The 24,405-nt window shown below is 42.8% G+C and overlaps 1 protein-coding gene and 1 non-coding gene across 10 annotated transcripts in view; both read left to right on the forward strand.

Annotated features, from left to right (window-relative positions):
- MTHFD1L (methylenetetrahydrofolate dehydrogenase (NADP+ dependent) 1 like) overlaps nucleotides 1–24,405 on the forward strand; it is a 236,490-nt gene that overhangs the window by 72,281 nt on the left and 139,804 nt on the right. For all 9 annotated transcript variants that reach the window (XM_031012156.3, XM_031012157.3, XM_055390853.2 and 6 more), the window contains exons 13-18: nucleotides 278–324; nucleotides 6,071–6,178; nucleotides 7,052–7,126; nucleotides 10,318–10,420; nucleotides 17,278–17,354; nucleotides 21,554–21,694. In XM_031012156.3, coding sequence (XP_030868016.2) covers nucleotides 278–324; nucleotides 6,071–6,178; nucleotides 7,052–7,126; nucleotides 10,318–10,420; nucleotides 17,278–17,354; nucleotides 21,554–21,694 — 551 coding nt within the window. The remainder of the gene's footprint in view (nucleotides 1–277; nucleotides 325–6,070; nucleotides 6,179–7,051; nucleotides 7,127–10,317; nucleotides 10,421–17,277; nucleotides 17,355–21,553; nucleotides 21,695–24,405) is intronic.
- Nucleotides 813–915, forward strand: LOC115935088 (U6 spliceosomal RNA). Its single transcript, XR_004070800.1, has one exon. It is a non-coding gene; the product is annotated as a U6 spliceosomal RNA (small nuclear RNA).

Below are 24,405 nucleotides of genomic sequence, written 5' to 3' on the forward strand. Positions count from 1 at the left end.
TCCTGGTATGTTTTACAGTAATGACATCTGCTCTATTTTTACCTTTTTTTTTTAAGCAAAGAAACAGAGGTATAGTTAGACAAAGTGTCAACTTTTTTTTTTTTTTTTTTTTGTTCTGCTTGGATATAACCATTAGTGTCTCTCACTGCCTTTTGTTACTTCATCTTGGGTGTGACGCCTCTCTATTGGGTTTGGGGAGCTGTGTCCCTTGGGCTGTGTCCATCGTGGCAGCTGTACTTGGTGACCTGTTTGAAATGCCTCTTGCTCTGTTGTTTAGGAGGAGCCGCGGGTGGTGGATACGCCCAGGTCATCCCCATGGAGGAGGTAAGACCTTGAAGAGATGCGGGTCAGCTATCCAGCTATCAATGTGTTTCCTTCCTGACATCTTGTCTCTGCTCCCATCCACACAGGCCCACAGACCCTCATCCATAATCCCAAAGTCATTAAGGCTCTGAAACCCCAAAATGTTTGCATAACTCATGCAGTGACAAACCCTAGTATTTACTGTGATGAGCTATAATTATATGGATTTTGTACGTGCTACTTGGCGTGAATATTCATATACATTGCTGTGGAAAAATTATTTTTGATTAACAGGTGCTGACCTAGCCCCTGCTTGGGGTGTTTTACAAATAAACTACATGTAAATCACACTGCCTTCCTAAACTTCAAAAAATTCTGAATCTTGAAACCATGCTGGCCTTGCGGGTCTGGATGAGAGAATGTGGGTCTGTGCCTCCCTTGATCATCTGCTGTACTGCCAAGTTCACGAAGACTCGACGCTTCCCCTCTGTCAATTCAGGCTCTAGTGCGTGCCTTGGCAGCATAGATACTAAAACTGGAATGACACAGAGAGGATTAGCATGGTCCCTGCACGAGGATGACACACAAATTTGTGAAGTGTCCCATTAAAAATAAAAGACTCCAAAATAAAAGAGTTACAGAGGAAAATGGGCAAAAAGAACTGACGTTGTTAATTCTCACTTCTGTAAGAACTCCACCTTTGTTCCACATAACCTCTTTGTTGCCTGTAACTAACCAGTGACCAGTTCTTTTCAGTTTCACTCTCTGCATCAGCCTTATCATTCAGGGCCTGGACAATCTTCCAAAACCCAAATCTGAGCAGGTCACTTTCCTGTTCTGTCGTTTCCGCCATTGCCTGTCACCCTCCAGCACAGCACAGGAGGTCCTCGTGGGTGGCTGCTCCTGCTTCCCTGTCCGCAAGTCCCCACCTGCCTTCTTCTCTCTACTGCGTCAAGTTCCTTGCAGACTCTTTTTTTTTTTTTTGAGACAGAGTTTTGCTTTGTTGCTCAGGCTGGAGTGCAGTGGCACAGTCTCAGCTCACTGCAACCTCTGCCTCCCAGGTTCAAGCAATTCTCATGCCTCAGCCTCCTGAGTAGCTGGGATTACAGGCAATTGCCATTGTGCCTGACTGATTTTTTGTATTTTAGTAGAGACGGGGGTTTCACCACGTTGGCCAGGCTTGTCTGGAACTCGTGAGCTCAGGCAATCCACTGGTCTCAGCCTCCCAAAGTGTTAGGATTACAGGCGTGAGCCACCGTGCCCAGCCCTTGCAGACTCTTTTCCTGTTCTCTCTTGGTTCCAGGATTTTCCCATGCCTGGAACCTTCTTCCTTTTCTGTCCTCTTTACCCAGTTTAGTCAAGGTTTTTTGTCAAGGTTCTTCTCTACCCCACAGACTCCCTCTGTGTTTACGGCTATCTGGTTCAGTTGGCTGTGGCGAGTTGCGGGCCTTTCTTGAGGTGTCAGGTCCCAGCACTGAGCAGAGTGCCCAGCACATAGTAGGAACTCACTAGAAAGTACTTGTTGACTTTGTTAAAGGAATAGAAGTGTTTACCCATGGAGGTCTGAGTGTCAGGGAAGCTAAAGAGAAAATCTGTAGAAACTTCAAGTACTGGGAGTCGGGGTGAGAAAGAGTAGTCCAAGGCACTGCTGAAAAAAATCGTCCCAGGCCTCAGGTCAGAATGGGGATGGGTACCATTCATGAGCCAGCAAGACCCAGAACCAGGAGGCCAAATTAGAGATGGTGTACAAGGGGCATACACAGGGGAATGGCTCGGGTTTAGCCAGCAAATTGGAAGGACATTGGTGTCCCGCTGGTTTAGGGCATCAGCTGCGTGGCTTGGAGGAGAGAGCTACTTTTATTTTATTTTATTTTATTTTTTGAGATGGAGTCTCGCTCTGTCACCCAGGCTGGAGTGCAATGGTGCAATCTCGGCTCGCTGCAACCTCTGCCTCCCAGGTTCAAGTGATTCTCCTGCCTCAGCCTTCCGAGAAGCTGGGATTACAGGCGCCTGCCACCATGCCCAGCTAATTTTTGTATTTTAATAGAGATGGGGTTTCACCGTGTTGATCAGGCCGGTCTTGAACTCCTGACCTCAGGTGACCCACCCACCTCGGTCTTCCAAAGTGCTAGGATTACAGGCGTGAGCCACCGCGCCCAGCCAAGAGGACTACCTTATGAGGGTGGAGTGGGCCAGACACACTCAGGCAGTTTATTCCTTGAAGTTGAATGCCTCCAGTCTTTTCTTCATCTGTATCCTCCCAGCTCTGAGCACCGTGCCTGACACTTGGTGGATGTTTGTTGACTGTGTGCCAGGCACAGACAATATGTACTGGATGGAACATAATAAATCACCATAGGGGAAAATGTTAGAATAAATTCCAGATGGGCTGAGGAATTGAAAGTGAAAACACTATGACTGGAAGGATGGGAAGGAGCCGGCCTTGTGAAGAATGAGGGAGAGCATTCAGCCAGTGGGAACTGCTGGTGGGAAAGTCCTGAGGCAGGAAAGAGTGTGGCCTGTTCAGGGAACTGGAGGACACCAGGGTGGCTGGAGCCCCGTGGGCCAGCGGGAGTTGCGGGGGTTGAGGTAGAGAAGTGTGCAGGCGCCAGCTCTGTCGAGCGATTGCAATTTGTAGCCAAGAACCTGGATTTTATTTGAAGTGCCAAGGTCAGCCATTGAAGGGATCTTGACAGATAACACAATGCAGATTGAGTTTTATTAAAATCACCCTGTCTTCTGTGTGATGAAGGGACCGGGGCCTCTCAGTAGACACGATGAATCCAGGAGGAAGACTATGGAAGTAGCCTAGGGAAAGATGTCGGTGACTTGGCCCAGGATGGGGGCAGTGAGGATGGAAAAGAGGAAAAAACAGTTTAAGATTTGTTTACTGATGTTTGCAGGATTAGATGTTGGGGGTTAGAAAAGAGGAGGATTCAAGGACGACATCCAGGGTACTGGCTTGAGCAACTCAGTAGACTCATTTGTTGAGGCAGAGAACAGGGGAGTGATGGTATGAGGTTTGAACTGTGTGGTTTGGGGTGTGGTGGAGGGTGGTAGTCAGAAGGAGGGAGTCAGTTTAGAGGCCTATGAAACATGCAGGTGGACATCAAGTAGACGGCTGGAAAGAAAAACTTACATTCCAGTTGTGAAATGGCCAAAGAGTTCAATAGAAACATCGAAAAAGAAATATTAACTAAATGCATATTCATCTTCACCAATAATCAAGTAAATAAATCTGCATTAAAACCACTATCAGGCCGGGCACAGTGGCTCATGCCTGTAATCCCAGCACTTTGGGATGCTGAGGTGAGTGGATCACCTGAGGTCAGGAGTTCGAGACCAGCCTAGCCAACATGGGGAAACCCCGTCTCTACTAAAAATACAAAAAGTAGCTGGGCGTGGTGGCAGGCGCCTGTAATCCCAGCTACTTGGGAGGCTGAGGCAGGAGGATCACTCAAATCTGGGAGGCAGAGGTTGCAGTGAACCAAGATCATGCCACTGCACTCCAGCCTAGGCAACAAGAGCGAGACTCCGTCTCCAAATAAATAAATAAATAAAAATAAAACCACTATCAGTTACCATTTTACTTGTCAAATTGACAAAATTGGATTTTTCAAAATAGTTATGATACCAAATTTTGGCAAAGAAATTGAAATGGACTCCCACACACTGCTGGGAAGTGTATGTTGATAAAAACACTTCAGGAAGAAGAGTAGAAATACATATTAAGTGTTTTACCGTGCATATCCTTTGGCCCAAATAAATTCATTTTTAGTGTACCCTAAGGAAAAAATGAATGTATGGGAAAATAGATCATTTTAAATTAAATATACCCTCACATAGTTTATAACATTAAAAAATGGGGGGATAATAATAGGACATCAAGTTAACTGTATTTTGAAGAATCTTTAATGATGTAAAAATGTTTGCTATATTGAGAGTGTAAGAGCTAAAGTATAAACTGTTATGATGTTATGATTCCAATATTTAAAAGTACAAATATATATTTATAAAATATATATACATATGTAATTTTTCATATTTTCTCCAGTTAACATTATTTTATGTTATAAAGTAAAATTTTAACAAGAAAATATTTAACCTTCCAAGAAATTAAGGAAATGCAGCTTTAAAAAGAATAACACTTTCTCAACTATTAAATTATTTCTTAGTCTAAAAGTTACTTTATTTCTGAAGTAACTGATCTACTACTAGTGTTTTGCAGATGACACTTCATCTCTTTCAAAAAGCAATTTGGTGATATTATCAAGATCCCAAAGGCCGGATGTGGTGGCTCATGCCTGTAATCCCAGCACTTTGGGAGTCTGAGGTGGGCAGATCACAAGGTCAGGAGTTTGAGACCAGCCTGGCCAACATGGTGAAACCACATCTCTACTAAAAATACAAAAATTAACCAGGCGTGGTGGCAGGCGCCTGTAGTCCCAGCTACTTGGGAGGCAGGAGAATCCCTTGAACCCGGGAGGTGGAGGTTGCATTGAGCTGAGATCATGCCACTGCACACCAGCCTAGGTGAAAGAGCGAAACTCCGTCTCAAAAATAAATAAATAAAATAAAAATACTTCATCCCTTTCAAAAAGCAATTTGGTGATATTATCAAGATCCCAAGGGCTGGGCGTGGTGGCTCATGCCTGGAATCCTAGCACTTTGGGAGGCTGAAGCGAGAGGATCACTTGAGTCCAGGAATCTGAGATCAACCTGTGCAACATAGTGACACTGTGTCTCTACAGAAAAAAAAAGAAAAAAAAGAAAAGAAAGAGAGCTCATTTAACCTCGTAACTACTCTCCTGAAAATATATTACTCATTAGCAATTAATTTTTTTAATAAAAGGAAAAGCTATTTGTGTGTATTCTTTATAACTGTGGCCTTCCTTGTAAAAGTGAACATTTGGTAGTAGCGTATGTATCCAGCCTGAAACTTTTGGTACATCTACCATATACAGCTTCTATAAACTATACAAAAGATTATTATAGAAAAAGTTTTGTGAAAAACGAAACTTGGAAGTTTGTAGGAAGATGGTTCTACAAATGATAATCGTGTGTGCTCACGAGACTGGAAGGAAAATAACAGAATGAGTAGAGTCATGAGGGTAAAATACTCTATTTCTCCAAAGTTCTGTAATATTTCATATTATTTTATTGTTACTGTTTATTTTATGCCCTGCCTCACTCCAAAGTATATTTGCTATGATACTGTTTTCTAGATAATAAAACAATGAATAAACGTAGTGAGTGACTATAAGGAGATTCATTATTAAATGCATCAGAATGTTTTGCCTTAACCTGAGGATGGAAGAATTTATGATCTGAGTAATTGCTCAAAGGTTCTTTGTTGTCACGTGGAAGGCTTTGACGTTGATTTTCTGATTTAGGCATTCTATAGACTCAGCTCATTATAAGGATATGTAATTTGCATGCTATTTTATTTATTCAGTCCTTAAATTCCATAGTTGTTTAAAACAAATAGGAAGATGTCTTAGCCGACCACAGTGGCCCAAGAGCTCATAACCAGCCTAGGCAACATAGCAAGACCCCTGTCTCTACAGAAAATTCAAAAATTAGCCAGGCACAATGGTGTGCACCTATAGTCCCAGCCTACTCAGTAGGCCTAGGTGAGAGGATTGCTTGAGCCCAAGAGTTTGAGAATACAGTGAGCTATGATCATGCCACTGCACTCCAGCCTGGGCAACAAAGCGAGACCCTGTTTCTGAAAATAAATAAATAGAAAGATATCTTATTTCTCTAGTTCAACCTTCACTTGACTGGAGACATCCACGCCATCACCGCTGCCAATAACTTGCTGGCTGCCGCCATCGACACGAGGATTCTTCATGAAAACACGCAAACGGATAAGGTGAGAAGGATGCCTTGCTAGCCATTTTGGGTATTGTATCCTGGAATTCCTGGATTCTTAAGGAGTTTGTGGAAAGAATTCTGGTGTCTGCAAACTCTGAAATGTTATTCAATTCAATTTTGTGATTTTTACATATGTCCCTGTTTCCCAAGGAGAAGGAGCCATCCTTTGATCAGATTCTCAAATGGGTTTATGAGCATTGCCAAGTTATTGGGAGAATTGTGGTATGTTGTAAAAGCCAAATATTCTCTAAGATGAGTCTTTAGTTTTAAAGATGGTAGGTAGACCAGTTCTCTTCATTCTGGTCATAGGTCCAATCTCTGATCTATTCTAAGGGGATTGGACAGATGTCGTTTTAAGACTAATGTTATGTGGAGCTATTTTAGATGTGCTGAAAAGATGTCAGAGACCCTTATTGGGCTTCATGTGCTTGTAGGTTAAGAGTTAAACCACACCCCCAAAGGGGACAGCCCACCAGAAGCTAATTCCTCACAGATATAGGACATAGATAAAAGGGGTACCTTCTGGCACATTTTACAACAAGGGTCCTCACTTTCTTTAATTAAAGTAGTTCCTTAGTGAGTCTTTGCTACATAATCCAGATACATCTTCATATGGTAGTTGTAGCGATATAGATCAAGAAATATGTTTATGCAAACTCTTTGCAATGTGTGTTATTTCAGATCTTGTCAGTTTTATGAAAATGACAGAATTTAAGTCAACATTGTTTATATTAGCCCACAAATTTTAATAGGGTCTTTTATCTAAATAGTTTGGTTATAAATGCAATGAATTTTTGTCATATCCTGTGAATTGCCCAAGTTCATGGACAACTAACTTTTGTGTGGTCTCATTTTTGTTTTGTGTTTTTAGGCTCTGTATAATCGGCTGGTTCCTTTAGTGAATGGTGTCAGAGAATTTTCAGAAATTCAACTTGCTCGGCTAAAAGTAAGTTTCCAGTTAGCAATTCTTTAAAAAGAAAATATCGTAGAAACGCATCAGAAAGATTGTCAAAGTCTGAAATTTTCAACTTGGTTTGATTTTGGTTTTCAGATATCCTTTTGGGTATTAAACTCTATAGAGACCGAACACTGGAGCAGAGAGAGCACAGTGTTGGAAGCCTGAACCCTGGTTCTACACGAAAGAGCCAGGTGGACAAATTAATTAACCTTTTTTGGTCTCAGTTTCTTCGTCTATGAATTGAGAGGACTGTTTTGCTAATTTATGAATACTCTAGTCAACTGACAAGTTAGCTGGGCACAGGAGCACATACATACCTGTAGTCCGAGCTACTCATGATGCTGATGTGGGAGGTTTGCTTGAGCCAAGGAGTTCAAGGTTTATAGTGCACCATGATGGCCCCTGTGAATAGCCACTGCACGCCAGCCTGAGCAACACAGCAAGAGCCCATCTCTTAAAAAAAAAATAACAAATTAGAATTTTTGGTGGGTCCTTCTCTTTCTAAAGTGAAATATTTTTATGAAATTTGTTAAATTTCTAGGAAATTATAGGATAACCTTTGAAAACTCATCTATCTCATTTGTGGTTTTTTGTTTTGTTTTGTTTTGTTTTTTGAGACAGAGTTTTACTCTTGTTGCCCAGGCTGCAGTGCAGTGGCACGATCTCGGCTCACTGCAACCTCCGCCTCCTAGGTTCAAGCGGTTCTGCCTCGGCCTTCTGAGTAGCTGGGATTACAGGTGCCCACCACCATGCCAACGAATTTTTTGTATTTTTAGTAGAGAAGGGGCTTCACTATGTTGGCCAGGCTGGTCTTGAACTCCTGACCTCAGGTGATCCACCTGCTTCAGCCTCCCAAAGTGCTGGGATTACAGGCATGAGCTACCACACCCAGCCAAAAATCACTTTCTTAAAATGTTTTATTTACACAAAATAAATAGGAAGATTTCTTGGCTGGGTGCGGTAGCTCACCCCTGTAATCTCAGCACTTTGGGAGGCCAAGACAAGAGGATTGCTTGAGCCCGGGAGTTCGTGACCAGCCCAGGCAACATAGCAAGACCCCGTCTCTACAAAAAATTTAAAAATTGGCTGAACATTAAAAGTTTTAATTTTTTTTTCTCCTCCATGAATTAGGAATAACTTACTTTGAAACATAGGAATAAATTTACCTTGAATTACTGGTATTTGTATTTGAAAACTAAAGAACTGCGGCATCAGTTATAAGGACGGACAGCAGTTTATGTCTCTTCTGAGCAGGGCACATGGTGGCCACATAGAGCAGCCCAAGGAGCCCCTGGCTGACGCAGCCAGCAGCAGGCACAAGTGGTAGTTAGCTGTATGCTGTCCACCGCAGGACATCTTCAGATCAATCCTTTTCAGAGTCTATTACAAACTTGCAGTATCTTACTCGTAGAAGAAATCTGGCCCTAGGTATTTGTCTGACTTGGCCTAACCTATAATTCACTCAAAGTTCAGTTTAGTTTAGTTTTTTTTTTTGAGACAGAGTTTTGCTCTTGTTGCCCAGGCTGGAGTGCAATGGCACAATCTTGGCTCACCGCAACTTCTGCCTCTCAGGTTCAAGCGATTCTCCTGCCTCAGCCTCCCAAGTAGCTGGGATTACAGGCATGCGCCACCACGCCAGGCTAATTTTGTATTTTTAGTAGAGATGGGGTTTCTCCATGTTGGCCAGGCTGGTCTCGAACTCCTGACCTCAGGTGATCCGCCCACCTTGGCCTCCCAAAGTGCTGGAATTACAGGCATGAGCCACCACACCCAGCTTAGTTTTGATTTTTGTTTTTTGGTTTTTCTGGAGACAGAGTCTTGCTCTGTCACTCCGGCTGGAGTGCAATGGCAGGATCTCAGCTCATTGCAACCTCTGCCTTCCCAGGTTCAAGTGATTCTTCTGCCTCAGCCTCCGAAGTAGCTGGGATTACAGGTCCTCTCCACCATACCTGGCTAATTTTTTTTTGTATTTTTAGTAGAGACGGAGATTCGCCATGTTGGCCAGTCTGATCTCGAACTCCTGACCTCAGGTGATCCGCCTGCCTTGACCTTCCAAAGCGCTAGGATTACAGGCGTGAGTCACTGCACCTGGCCCAGTTTAGTTTTTTTGTTTGTTTCTTTGTTTGTTTGTTTTGAGACGGAGTTTCGCTCTTGTTGGAGTGCAGTGGAGTTCGCGTTGTTGGAGTGCGATGGCACGATTTCAGCTTACCGCAACCTCTACCTCCCGGGTTACAGCAGTTCTCCTGCCTCAGCCTCCCAAGTAGCTGGGATTACAGGCATGCGCCACCACGCCAGGCTAATTTTGTATTTTTAGTAGAGATGGGGTTTCTCCATGTTGGCCAGGCTGGTCTCGAACTCCTGACCTCAGGTGATCCGCCCACCTTGGCCTCCCAAAGTGCTGGAATTACAGGCATGAGCCACCACACCCAGCTTAGTTTTGATTTTTGTTTTTTGGTTTTTCTGGAGACAGAGTCTTGCTCTGTCACTCCGGCTGGAGTGCAATGGCAGGATCTCAGCTCATTGCAACCTCTGCCTTCCCAGGTTCAAGTGATTCTTCTGCCTCAGCCTCCGAAGTAGCTGGGATTACAGGTCCTCTCCACCATACCTGGCTAATTTTTTTTTGTATTTTTAGTAGAGACGGAGATTCGCCATGTTGGCCAGTCTGATCTCGAACTCCTGACCTCAGGTGATCCGCCTGCCTTGACCTTCCAAAGCGCTAGGATTACAGGCGTGAGTCACTGCACCTGGCCCAGTTTAGTTTTTTTGTTTGTTTCTTTGTTTGTTTGTTTTGAGACGGAGTTTCGCTCTTGTTGGAGTGCAGTGGAGTTCGCGTTGTTGGAGTGCGATGGCACGATTTCAGCTTACCGCAACCTCTACCTCCCGGGTTACAGCAGTTCTCCTGCCTCAGCCTCCCAAGTAGCTGGGATTACAGGCATGCGCCACCATGCCTGGCTAATTTTTGCATTTTTAGTAAAGATGGGGTTTCTCCATGTTGGTCAGGCTGGTCACGAACTCGTGACCTCAGGTGATCTGCCCACCTGGGCCTCCCAAAATGCCAGTTTAGTTTTTTAAAAGGCTTTACCAATCATGGAGAAAATAAAATTAGAGGGATAATTTTGGTGACCCTTTGCTTTCTGTTTCTTCTCAAACTTCTCTCCTTTTTTCTTCTTAATCATTAGAAACTGGGAATAAATAAGACTGATCCGAGCACACTGACAGAAGAGGAAGTGAGTAAATTTGCCCGTCTCGACATCGACCCATCTACCATCACGTGGCAGAGAGGTGGGTGCTGGGGAGATGCCAGCAGGCTGATGGCCAGGTGGGGAGGCGTGTTTGAGCCGAAGCGCTTAAATTCAGAAACCTACAGTTTGATCCTGTCCAATGATCTTCCCAGCCTGTGCTTCATATTCCCACCATTTATTTCAGTTACTATTATCGTACCACCCTCCCTTATCCTTGCCTCCAATTAAAACAAAAATTCTGTTCAGGCTCAATCCCGTCTACTCCTGTGTCTTCCAAATTTCCAAGGAAAATTACCTAATTTTCTCTTCTGTTTCTCTCTCCTTTGGCCTCTTGTCTCTATATTAAGAAAAACAAAAACCAAAACTTTTTTCAAAGACCACGCCTCCCTGGCTTTGTCCTGCTCCTCCTCCACCCACCATCCCACCTTCTTCTGTTCACTTCCTTACCACCGGCTCTCAGCAGCTCTCTGTGTGTTTCCAGTGCTGGATTTTCCTCCAAGTCTGATATGTGCTTTCACCCACTTAACAAGGCATCCCTCTACCGCTTCAAATGCAGCTGGGTGGACTCCCCATGAGCTCCCCACCACCTCGACTTCCCTGCTTCCCTCTCAGCTGTGATATCCCCTTCCTTCTCCCACACTGCCCTCAGTCTCATTGTTCACTATGGGATGAGACAGAGGGAAATGCACTAAACAAGAAGTCAGGAGCCCTGAGTGTGTGTCTCCCCTGCCACTGACTCGCTGCATGACCTCGAGCAAGTTGCATGCATGTTCTTGGCATTGGAGATGGAGATGGTCACATACGCTGCACAGAAACACGGCAACCACACTTTATGAACCCTATGCAACTGCAGAAATGTTCGATGGCATGGATCCCTGATTCTTCCTGGATTATTCTTCTCATACTTGTGCCCTCATTTACCTCTTTATACTCACATTTGGAACATATTTATCCGATGCGCATTTTATAGCAGTTCCCAACTAATAGATTATCTTGCTTCCGTTTCTATCCCCCAGTTCAGAGAGTTCACATTAACAGAGATATCCCGTTGTGATCAGAGGCCTCCAGTGGTTCCCCACATCCTGGTTGATAGACTTGCCATCACAGAGCTTGGCCTTCAGGACACCCGCAGTGGTTTCCCTCCCTTTGCTCCCTGCCTGTTTTCTAGTCAGGAGTGTCGACCTCCATCCTGCTGCCAGCCCTAGCTGGGCCATCTCCATCCTGTCTCCTGCCTAGGCCAGTCTTGCCCTCCAGGATGCACCCAGGTCTCGTCCCTTCAGGGAGCTTCCTTTCTGGGAATCCACCCAGCCAGTCCATTAAGAATTTAGTGCCGTCCCACAAACCATGAGGTAGAGAGACAAAGACCAGAGACTGAGCGTTGGCTCTGTGGTTTATGGGCTGCACAACTTTGGACAGACTGCTCACTCAGTTTCCTCATCTTTAAAATGGAATCATAATTCCAGCTGCCTTGCTGGGAGGCTTCACTGAAACATAAGCATCCTTTCCAGACCCAAAAGCTCTGCCCACATGATCATCAGAAGTCACTGTGGTGATAGCTGTATTGAGTAGAGTTTTTTGTTTGTTGTTATTTTGAGACAGAGTCTCACTTGCTCTGTCACCTAGGCTGAAGTGCAGTGGTGCGATCTAGGCTCACTGCAACCTCTGCATCACTGGCTCAGTCGATTCTCTTGCCTCATCCTTACGAGTAGCTGGGATTACAGGCACACACCACCACACATGGCTAATTTTTGCATTTTACTAGAGATGGGGTTTCACCGTGTTGGCCAGGCTGGTCTGGAACTCCTGACCTCAAACAATCCGCCCACCTCAGCCCCCCAAAGTGCTGGGATTACAGGCGTGAGCCACTGTGCCTGGCTTAGGTAGTTTTTTTTGAGTGTCTTTGTCTCCCAAACTAAACTAAAATCTCCTTGGAAACTTTGTGGGTTTTTGGTTTTTTTTTTTTTTTGAGACAGGGCCTCATTCTGTCACCCAGGTTGGAGTGCAGTGGTGCAATCTCCACTCACTGCAAGCTCTGCCTCCCAGGCTCAAGCAGTTCTCCTGCCTCAGCCTCCCGAGTAGCTGGAGGCTGTGCGCCACAACACTCAGCTAATTTTCGTATTTTTAGTAGAGATGGGGTTTCATCATGTTGCCCAGGCTGGTCTCAAACTCCTGAGCTCAGGTGATCTGCCTGCCTCGGCCTCCCAAATTGCTGAGATTACAGACATGAACCACTGCACACAGCCTAGAAACTTTCAAGGATACATTTTTCATTTTGAAATAAGTGATAACATTATAGAGATTTTGGAAATGTCTCAAAAGAATTTTAAAAACCTTGCTATACTAATAAAACTACTATTCATAGTTTTTTGTGTGCATCTAGTTTTTTGGTATAACTCTAGTTATAACTTAAGTGTATAGATTTTATATCCTACGAGTTTCATTCATTTATATCATAAGCATTTTGTATTTTGTTAGCTCTTCTTTGTAATGGCCATTTTAAATACTCTAGAATATTCCTTTGTGGATGAACCACAACTTACTTAAGCAAGGCTCAGTTCTTGAAAACACCAATAGCAATTTTAAATAATGGACATGAATACTTTAAGCATTTTATTGAGAAGCCTACATATTTTCTCTGAAAATTTTTTTATAACTAGGAAGATTTATTATTAAAATGTCATCATGTCCAAAATGTATTGTCATCTTTTTTTTTTTTTTCAAAGCATTTGTGATTTTGTGTTACTCTTCAAAACTTTTTTGGAGGTTTACTGATGATAGGAAAATCACGAAGGTGGAAATTAGTGTATTTTAAACCAAGCATATGGATGTGCTAAAAGAGAAAGTTTTATGCCAACTGGTATTCTTTGGTATCTGCTTTGGGGCTCCAGCCTGAGCAGCCATTAGAAACAGGGCAATGGCTTAGACATGGATCTTGGAAGAGAAAGGCTACATCATCTTTTATACCTGGGTCTGGTCTGCAATTGGTTTCTCTCTGGAGCCAGGAAGGACTGAAGTGTTTTGTGGTTGTGAATCACTTTTAATGGAAGTGACAACTTTACAAAATTCTTCCAGAAAAAAATTTGAATTCCATTATTGTTCAGGGCACTGAAGTAAAGAAAACTTTATTGCTGTGGACAAGCTACCTGGGTCAGAGGAATTTGGAATGACATTTGATAAGTAGTTTGGCTCTTATGACCATGAATTAATATCAGAAATAGGACTCTTCATCAAAAGAATTGAGAACATTTGCTAGTAGGGTTTTTTGGCTTAAACCTAGAACTAATGTAACCCTTGTGATGAGATTGGATCCTTATTTGATTTGACAACTAGAGCAGGACAGTCAGGGTGCACGGTGGTGGGAGTGAGACCCTCTTCTCAGGCCATATGGATGTTACACCATTTAATGACCACCACTTCCTTTCAGCCCGTGTACAAAATCTGATGATTGTTTCATCTTTTTTTTTGAGACGGAGTCTCACTCTCTTGCCGGGCTGGAGTGCAGTGGTGCGATCTCGGCTCACTGCAACCTCCAACTCCCTGGATCAAGCGATTATCCTGCCTCAGCCTCCCGAGTAGCTGGGACTACAGGCATGTGCCACCATGCCCAGCTAATTTTTGTGTTTTTAGTAGAGACGGGATTTCATCGTGTTGGCCAGGATGGTCTCGATTTCCTGACCTCGTGATCCGCCTGCCTTGGCCTCCCAAAGTGCTGCGATTACAGGCGTGAGCCACCGCGTGCAGCAGATTGTTTCATCTTGTGCCTCATACCGAAAGTTTAAAGGCCTCATGTTCCTGGACCCAGAGTGGAACAAGGAACCCACAGACCTTTCCAGAAATACTTAACATAAGCAGAAGAAAATGTAGACATACAGCTATTTTGTTACAGAGCACAATTTTGCACAGATGAGCCTCTGCCTATCCGAGCCCTGGGGCCTCACAGGCTTGCCGTCTCTCCATCTCCCTTGCATGCCCAACTCCTGGCCATGGACAAAGGGCCCACAAGCCTCCCTCAGCCTCAGGGAATCAACCATCAAGTGGCTGGTTCCTTGCCCCAACAACGTTCTAGGGAATCCGTACCGTGTCTTCCACTGGAGCCGAAACAGTGGACCTGCCCCTGATTGAACACCTTGTACTGCCAGGCTCTTAGCCAATATTGGCTGTTTCATCAGCCATTAGGCATACTGTGATGTTCCTTAGGACATAGTCAGCACTGTAGTACTAAAAAGGATAGTCCAGAGCAAAAAATAATCAAACAGATCTCCCCCTGCTGCCTCCACCCCCACACCACTGGCATTGTCCTAGCATGCCTTACATCAGAGGCTGGCACTGTCTTCACTATATCTCTGTACAGCTGGCTTGGGACTAGGCACAAGTAGCCCCTCAGTACATATTCCAGGAGTGAGTAAGTGTTTCTTATTCCACCTTTAGTTCTGTCATTCAGAGACCAGGAGTTCCATTTTGGATCACTAACTTAGGGTTACTTTCTAGTATCTTTCTTGTGGGCTGGAATTTAACCTTCTCATTTCTTATGTATCACTGATGCATCACTTACCGGGCCATGTTAAAGGCAGAGGTGGGCTTTGGAGGCCACTGATTCTAGTTGATCTTGCCAGACATTTTTTTTTCTTGTTTTCTCTTTGCTAAATAAAAAACAGCTGAATTTCTCTTGTTGATTTTAAAGAAATTTGATAAAAAGATTCCCTCAATCTGGTGCCAAGATCGTGTATACTACAGAGCAGGAAAGAGGTTTTTAGTTGATTGACTTTGCACCCCATGTACACCTTGGGAAGAACAGTGGTGGCTGAGGATACTATTGAAAAGCAGGCCTTTCATTTTGTATATGCTCTGCTTATAGCTGAAAAACTCATAAAGAAGGTTTCTGTGTGTTTATATGAGTGTCAGTTGGTGTTTGTGTGAGGGTGTGAGTGTGTCTGAGTGTGTGTGAGAGAGAGGGAGCTTGTTATAAAGACTAACAACAGCCGAGTCAGGGAACAGCCACAGGCCAAGAGGGCAAGCTGGCCTGCTAGTGCTTTGCGTGTGAAAGAAAAGGTTAACTTTCTTCATCCTACGGATGCCTGTAGTACCAAATACATAATTTCCATCACCATTTTCATCAGTGCTATATCGTATACATTGAGTAAAGTGGATCTAAATTGTCGATGTGGACAGCTTGTTATTTGAAGCTGCATAAATTAACAAAGTCAGTGTCCTGGCTTTGTTTTGTTGCATTGGTATTCACTAAACCAAACCTAATTTTCACAAAGTGTAAATAACTGCAATTCTTGTTTTGTTTTGTTTTGAGACAGGGTCTTGGCTGGGTGCAGTGGCTCACGCCTGTTATCCCAGCACTTTGGGAGGCCGAGGCAGGTGGATCACGTGAGGTCAGGAGTTCAAGACCAGCCTGGCCAACATGGCAAAACCCCATCTCTTCTAAAAATACAAAAAATTAGCCAGGCATGGTGGCAGGCGCCTGTAATCCCAGCTACTTGGGAGGCTGAGACAGGAGAATCGCTTGATCCCAGGAGGCGAAGGTTGTAGTGAGCCAAGATCACGCCACTGCACTCCAGCCTGCGTGACAAAAAAAAAAAGAGAGAGACAAGGTCTCACTTCCATCTCCCCAATGGGAGTGCAGAGACACAATCATGGTCATTGCAGGCTCAACCCCCAAGACTCAAGCAATCCTCCCGCCTCATTTTTGTATTCTTTGTAGAGACAAGGTCTCACTGTGTTGCCCAGGCTGTTCTCAAATTCCTAGGTGATCCTCCCGCCTCAGCCTCCCAAAGTGCTGGGAGGTGTGTGCCACCACACCCAGCCAATAACTGAAATTCAAATAAGCCAGTGAAGAAAATCAAGAGAACTGGTACTTGCTCTATTCACCATTCACCCCCGCCACCCCCCACAATTCTACTTTATTTACTTTTGCTTTTTAAAATTGTGGTAAAACATACATAACGAAATACTTTTCCCCATTTGTAAGCACACAATTCATGGCATTAAATACATTCACAGTGATTGCACTATCATCACTATCTATACCCAGAACCTTTTCATTATCCCCAACAAAAACTCCTTATCCATTAAATAATTACTCCCCTCTTCTGCCCCTGCCTATTCCAGGTGCCTGATATAAGTGGACTCATATAGTACTTGCCTTTCTGTGTCTGGCATATTTCACTATGCACCGTATTTTCAATATCCATTCATGTTATCAACATGACATTCTTTTATAGCCGTCTAATATTCCATTGCCTGTCTGTGCCACATTTTGTTTATCCATTCACCTGTTGGTCGCTTCCTCCTTTTGACTATTTTGAATAGTGCTGCTATGAACATGGGTGTACAGATATCTGAGTGTCTCCTTTTGGTTCTTTCGGGTAATGCCAAGAAGGGAAGTTGCTGGTTGGGTTTTTTGTTTTTTTTTTTTTAGAGGGAGTCTCACTCTGTCGCCCAGGCCGGAGTGCAGTGGTGTAATCTCAGCTCACTACAACCTCCGCCTCCCAGGTTCAAGTAATTCTCCTGCCTCAGCCTCCTGAGTAGCTGGGACTACAGGCACGCACTACCATGCCTGGCTAATTTTTATATTTTTAGTAGAGATGGGGTTTCACCATGTTGGCCAGGCTGGTCTCAAACTCCTGACCTCAGGTGATCTGCCCGCCTCAGCCTCCCAAAGTGCTGGGATTACAGGCGTTGAGCCACTGTGCTTGGCCTCTAGTGGATTTTTTTGTTTGTTTGTTTATTTGATTCTTTCTCTATGTCTACCCACTAGATGGTCAGCTTGGGAGCCTGACCTTTTCTCTTTCACCCTCTGCAACTTCCCGAGCGTCAGAACAATGCCAGACACACACCAGGTGGCTGGTCCATATTTGTCGACTGAATGACTAATCTTTTCTCTTTCAGTATTGGATACAAATGACCGATTTCTACGAAAAATAACCATCGGGCAGGGAAACGCAGAGAAGGGCCATTACCGGCAGGTAGGTGGTGCTTTCTTCCCGGGTATGGCTCTGTTCTTACGTTCATTTCTACTGGCCTGGGAGCCCACTCTTTGCCTTTCTTGTCTCATCCCCAACCTGTTGTGGCCAGTGGTTCTCTCACTGTTTTGGGTGCTCAGCAGGGCTGGGAGAGGATCAGAAGACATAGAGGCTCCAGTGTCTTTTTACCATCTTTTCTATGTATGTTTATTTCATTTTCTTTTTTTCATGTATGTTTCCAATTGTGTTTCTAGGAAGAGCCACTCAGGGTATTCTTTGAATATAAATTCTTACTTATTTTATTGGGAACCACCCAGGTAATACTACATCTGCATAACTGATAAATGAAAATCTCAGACACATTACTCAAATTTCGTATATCAAAGAACAAACACCTAGTTATTAGACCTAATAGCATGAGGATTTTTTAAAGGATAATGGCTTATTAATACAAAAATGGCTTATTAATAAAATACAGAGAATGCAGAAGAAAAATTATGTCTGACTTCATTGTAATAGATATTGGATGTGCGTCAATGGCACTTAGGGAATACAAATTAATTCCTATGATTTTTCATCCAGGCACAATGGGCTTCTAAATTGTGTTGTGTTTTTTTTCTTTTGAATTGATTATAAACTGTACATTTAAGAACAGTTTTAGATTTCTGTCCTTTATGTTAAGTTTTTATTAGTGAAAAAAAGAGTCACCATACTATAATAACCAATCCTTACGCCAAATAGACTTGTGACCTTTTGAAGTGTCTTGAATTAAAAAGTGAATGTAGGTATTGGATTAAGAAGAGAAACTAAGTTCCTGGACCTCGTCTCCTCCCAGTCCTGTAACTTACACACACACACAAACAGATTTCAAATATCTATGCTAGCAAACTGGAATCATTGCCATGAAGTTTTAGATAGTTCTGAAAAATAGGAAGATGGAATTAGATTGATGATTAAAAGGACAGCCCAAAATATGGTGGACTTCCATCCTTAACAAGCATTCTTGCTTTTCATGTTCTTAGCCTCTCCTGCTAAGGTGGGAGCTTTATAAAAGCAGAGGTTATTCCCCTTTTTATTTGCTGCTGTGTTCCCTATGCTCAGAACAGAACTTTGTTACATATAGTCATAAGTGTTCAGTAAATATCTGTTGAACAAATGAGTAGAATAAGTAAAAGACAATTTATGGATACAGAACTAAAATGCCAACATAAAAAGATGTTCATGAATAATCATAAAACTGCGAATTGAAACAACGGAGTATCATTTACCTAGGAGCTTGTCAAGTGAAAATAGTAGGTACTAAATGCTAGTGAGGATGCAATGAAATGGGGGCATTTATGCAGCGTTAGTGGGAGTAGAAATCCTTTTTGGATGAGTTTGTTATTACTAAAATTTGAAATGACCCAACAATTACAACTTTGGAACTAAAAATATTTTAATGAAAAGAACAAGAAAATGTGTAACGTACAGGAAAAAATTCTGTGTATTAGGATATTTGTTGTGCCATTATTTGCAGTGGTGAAAATTGGAAACAATCCAAACGTCCAACAGTAGAGATGGTTGCATATATTTGGTCCGCCATTTTGTCCCATGGGAGAGTTGAAATTAATAAATGTGTGTATGGGTGTCTTGACATGAGTAGAGAGCTCTCATACACCATTGGAAAGGTTGTAAAAACCATTTTAAAACTTTGAAGTAAAATACTGATATTGTAAACCTGTTTATGTTAAGAAAAACCCAGCGTGTTTACTTACATTATAGGCACTTACAACTTATTTGTGTATATAAGTGCCTAGAATGAAAAGTAGAAAGATGTATACCAACTGTTGGCATTAGTTGCCTGTGTAATGAAAGCGAGTATTGAAAAGGCCCTTTCTCTGCATAGTTTTTTACTGTTTAGGTACTGGAGAGATGGAAGATTCACAGTGGCCTTGATTTCAGTGCCTACTCTGTGCATTGTATTGATAGTTCCATTACATATATTAGCACAGTTCATTTGTAAAGCTGATTTGCAAATGAGGAAATTGGGATGTTATGTTAAAAAAACTTGCCCAAGGTTATATCTTGTGTTGCTTTGTGCATAGATATTTTTAAGTAAAAAGGGGTTATGGTGTATTTAAGAGCTTTAACTGCTTTTTATTTATCATAAGACTGTAGTGAAGACATCTTTTTAGGTCGATAAAGGTAGACCTGTATCTTCATTTTTAATGACCACATCATATCTCATAGAGGTACCATAGTAGATTCAGCCATTTCCCTGTTAATGAACATGTAGAGTGTTTGCAGTTTCAGGCTATCACAAGTAAGCTGTAGTAAGTATACACATATATTTGTGTGTATACTTGATAATATCCTCAGGATATTATTCCAGATGTGTGATTGCAGAGTCAAAGAGGATACAAATTTCCAATGTTGACATATGTTTTGACATTAACTTCCAGGAAATTCATACCAATTCACATCCTTGCCAATATCCCATATTGGCCTTTGTTTAAATGTGTGCTAAATCCCTCATTTGCCCTATCGTGATTATTACACATTGCATACCTGTATCAGAATAGTTCATGCAATCCATAAATATATACACCTACTATATACCTAAAAAATGAAAAGGTAAATACTAAATCAATAAATGTGTGATAATCTGATGAACAATAACATTTTCATTTGCATCTTTATATGATTTTGAAATATTTTATTTGCAAAACAAAAATGAGCAGCCTTCTGCTATGCACGTCATTTAGTCATTAAAGTGAGTAACAGTGATACTTTAATTGACCCAGTTGGTTTCATTTTTTTTATGCTCAAGATGTGAAATTTTGTAATTGTAACAATTACAAATGAAGAGCTTGAATGTCGATTATATATTATTATTATTTACACAGCTAATATTTCAAGAATGTTTCTAGTCTCATGTTTTGTACAGAAAATCTCAATATTTTTTAGTCATTTTCTCATATGCACTGTTTATAATAGAATGGTAGTATAGAGAACCCTAAATTTCATACAATGAAAAACCACTTATGTTTGGAATGAGTTATATTGAGAATGTAATCATTGAATATAGTTGTATTTGACTTTCAGGTAATATTTTTTCACTAAATCAGTGACTAATGCAATCTCAACCAGGAAGTAGCCAGAAAGCTCCTTATTTCCTTCCTTTCCTTACTTGTCAGTGACGGAAATGGATAATAAAATGTCTCATAAGGTGATCCCACCAGGGCACAGCCATTCTCTCTCTGCGTAAGCTTGAACTTGTCTGGCTCACACTCCCCTTGGGAAGAAGAGAATTAAGCTGGGGCGTAATGAAGTGGTTCTGTCCAGAGAAACATTCATAGTGGCTGGATTATGAGGAGGAGGAAGTACACATTCCTGTGTCCCTTTTATTCCATGTTGGACTTTGTACAACGTGGAACCAGAGCCAAGAGATGGGAATAGGAAGTCCTAGAACTTTTTGCAAAAAGTCTGTGCTCTCTAGCTTTCACTACTGAAAGCTTCAAGATCTGATGTGGCCATATCCTCCTGGGCAGCTGAAAATTGAGTCTGTGCCACCAGTTGACTGGGGTGCCCTCCCTGCTGTGTTGAGATCCAGCTCTGGGAAAGTAGCCTCACATGCAGGAAGCCAACATCTTTCACTGCCCCTTATCTCTGTGCCAGACAGACAATGCAGCCTTCTTGACAGACCTATTACTAACAAGGGAGGTGGCCCGTAGGCTAGTCATTAATTCGTTTGATGCATATTGTGTGCCTACTGGCTCTCATGCTCCGTGCTGGGGATTCAGAAGTGAACCTGCCTAATATAGTCCCTGCCGTCATGGCACTTACGGTCCAGTGGTAGACTGATAATAACCACACTAGACTGATAATGACATTAGTAATCACTTAAGTCTGAGACATGCTACAACAGCAAACCATGTGGTAGTGCTGTGAGCGGGTGTAACAGGGGTCCTAACCCAGCCCACCCTTTGCTGAGCAGAGCATGGCAAAGAGCACATTCCGCCTGGGAGGCCACCCTAGGGAGCACCAGGCACAAACCCTGCATGGTCCAGACACGCAGAAAACTGGTGGGATTGCATGCATGGCCTTTTGAGGGTAGACTCTCTGGGCCTGTGGTTGCTTCATGGCTGAAGTCTAGCTCCTTGTGGGAATGGCCATCCCACTGGCACTGTCGCTGACCACTACCTGTGTTTGGGCTGGTTCAGGCGCAGTTTGACATCGCAGTGGCCAGCGAGATCATGGCGGTGCTGGCCCTGACGGACAGCCTCGCGGACATGAAGACACGGCTGGGAAGGATGGTGGTGGCCAGTGACAAAAGTGGGCAGCCTGTGACAGCAGATGATTTGGTGAGTGTTTCCAACCCGGAAGCTTCAGGGAGTGGACGGTCCTCGTTCTGTGTTACCAGAAAAAGAAAGGTTTTCTTCCTTTTATCAGTGAGTGTAATGAGGATACAGAAAAAGTTTCCACACACACATTTCTTCCCCCACAAGCATGTTTGCCTGACTGCTTCCTAATGTTCTCATAGTCATATATGACATGCTTATACCTGGCTGCAACAAAAACAAGTGAAATTTATTTCAGGAGCTTTCCACCATCCTTGCCAATCCTGATTTCTGCTTCTGTCTGGGCTGGGGAGGAGTCACCCCCCTGCAGTCACTTGGTGACTTTTAAAAAATGTACCTTCTATGCCTGCCTGAAATTGAGGGCAAATCACCTTTCCAAGGAACAGAAGGAAGTGGCTCTGCTTCCATGAACAGGAAGATAAAGTTAAAATTGGCACATTTCTGGCACCAGCCTGGCTTATTATTTAATTTGGGGCCTTAGATTTGGGTTTTGTATTATAAAAGCAAATCTCTGCCTCAATCAGTCTTGCTTTTCTTGTTCCCCTTTGAGTAGTTGTGGTGCTTTCTGTAAAGCTTCCATGGAACACCATTGCCTTTTTTAGTGCTTTTTCTAATTGGCATGCTAGTCTTCTTTTCTTCTTTGTCTTTGTAGTATAATAACAACCTTTCCTGTTAACTTTTTTTTTTTTTTTTTTTTTTTCTGAGACAGAGTCTGGCTCTGTTGCCCAGGCTGGAGTGCAATGGCGTGATCTCAGCTCACTGCAGCCCCTGCCTCCTGGGTTCAAGCGATTCTCCTGCCTCTGCCTCCCGAGTAGCTGAGATTACAGGTGCACACCACCACGCCCAGTTAATTTTTGTGTTTTTAGTAGAGATGGGGTTTCACCAGGTTGTCCAGGCTGGTCTCGAACTCCTGACCTCAGGTGATCCACCCACCTCAGCCTCCCAAAATGCTGGGATTACAGGCATGAGCCACCACACCTGGCCTTTTCCAGTTAACTTAAACTCCACATATTCCATAGGTGTTTTGTTTGCTTGCATTTTTGTATATAAGTGCATGGGTGTGGACACAGGCCTCTAAGATAGCCATTACTCCAAATTTAAGTTTACTTTCCCATATACTGAATCTCCTACAATAATGGAACTTAAAATGCACACTGGTGATTGGTAAGCAGTTGTGAACAGAGAAAGGCAAAGTCATATTTTATTAATTTCAAGGGCTTAGGGTATAATTTGAATTCTTTTTCAAAGTGTCCTGATTGTTTTTCAGCTGCTTTTGAAGAAATGAATCTAACTCATCTCAGAAGTCTTGTCAAGTAAATTCAATAGATCAATGTATGTCAGCAGCCTATGGAATACTTAGTATAAAAATTGAAGAGAAAACCCTCAGGTTGCCATAAAAGTGCTGCTTTATTAAAATTACCAAAATCTCACTATTTCTATCTAAACTGACATACTACAGTTTCTGTCTAAATACATTGCTCTGTATTTTATTAATTTGTATGGCAATAAATATGTGTTAGGAACAGTTTTAAAACTTAATCCTCAAATACTACTTCCTTAAATTTATTTATTTATATTTATTTATTTTGTTTTTGAGATGGAGTTTCGCTCTTGTTGCCCAGGCTGGAGTACAATGCCGTGATCTTGGCTCACTGCAACCTCCGCCTCCCAGGTTCAAGTGATTCTCCTGCCTCAGCCTCCCAAGTAGCTGGGATTATAGGTGCCCACTGCCACACCTGGCTAATTTTTGTATTTTTAGTAGAGATGGGGTTTCACCATTTTGGCCAGGCTGGTCTCAAACTCCTCAGGTGATCTGCCCACCTTGACCTCCCAAAGTGCTGGGACTGCAGGCGTGAGCCACCGCCCCCAGCCCTTAAATGTATTTTTGTGTGAGTGTATGATAAAAATCTTGGATCTGGAACAAACCCAAAGATTACTCTTTATAGTTACCTTTTTAAATAAACTCTTTATTTATCTTTTTAATAAACTCTTTTTAGTTATCTTTTGTGTTTCTTGTTTGCAAAAAGTACCTAATTTATTAAATTGTGCTTCATCCAGTGGGAAATATTGAGAGTTGGCCACCCATAGAAAATTGAGGGAGGATTTCAGGAACTGCTGAAGGTTTCTGCCACATGCATGATTCTGATATACCCTGGAAGAATCCATCTGAGCCTTCCCCACATGGACACAGAGTGTGGAATGCTAGCAGCACACAGAGGGTGGCAGAGCTTGCCCTGCACGTGACAGCACAGGTGCTGAGATGTGTCCCAGAAAAATGAGCAGGTAGAAACCTACCTGAGACATCCAACAGAAACATCCCTCTTAAGTTCCTTCCTCCTTTAGTTTTTTGAATCAGTTTATTTGGTTGGGAAGTGTAAGCAAGGATAGTGTGCAGAGAAGTAGGAAAACTACTCCTCTTCTTCCACCTGCTCTGCATTAGCACAACTGGACAACTCTCACTGAGCCTTCCTGTCCTGAAGATTTCTTTTTTCTTTTCTTTTCTTTTTTTTTTTTTTTTTTGAGATGGAGTCTTGCTCTATTGCCCAGGCTGGAATGCAATGGCACAATCTAAGCTCACTGCAACCTCCAACTCCCAGGTTCAAGTGATTCTCCTGCCTCAGCCTCCCGAGTTGCTGGGATGACAGGCGCCTGCCACCATGCCTGGCTAATTTTTGTATTTTTAGTAGAAATGGGGTTTTGCTATGTTGGCCAGG

The sequence above is a fragment of the Gorilla gorilla genome, chromosome 5, assembly GCF_029281585.2.
Source record: "Gorilla gorilla gorilla isolate KB3781 chromosome 5, NHGRI_mGorGor1-v2.1_pri, whole genome shotgun sequence".
Taxonomy (NCBI): Eukaryota; Metazoa; Chordata; class Mammalia; order Primates; family Hominidae; genus Gorilla; species Gorilla gorilla.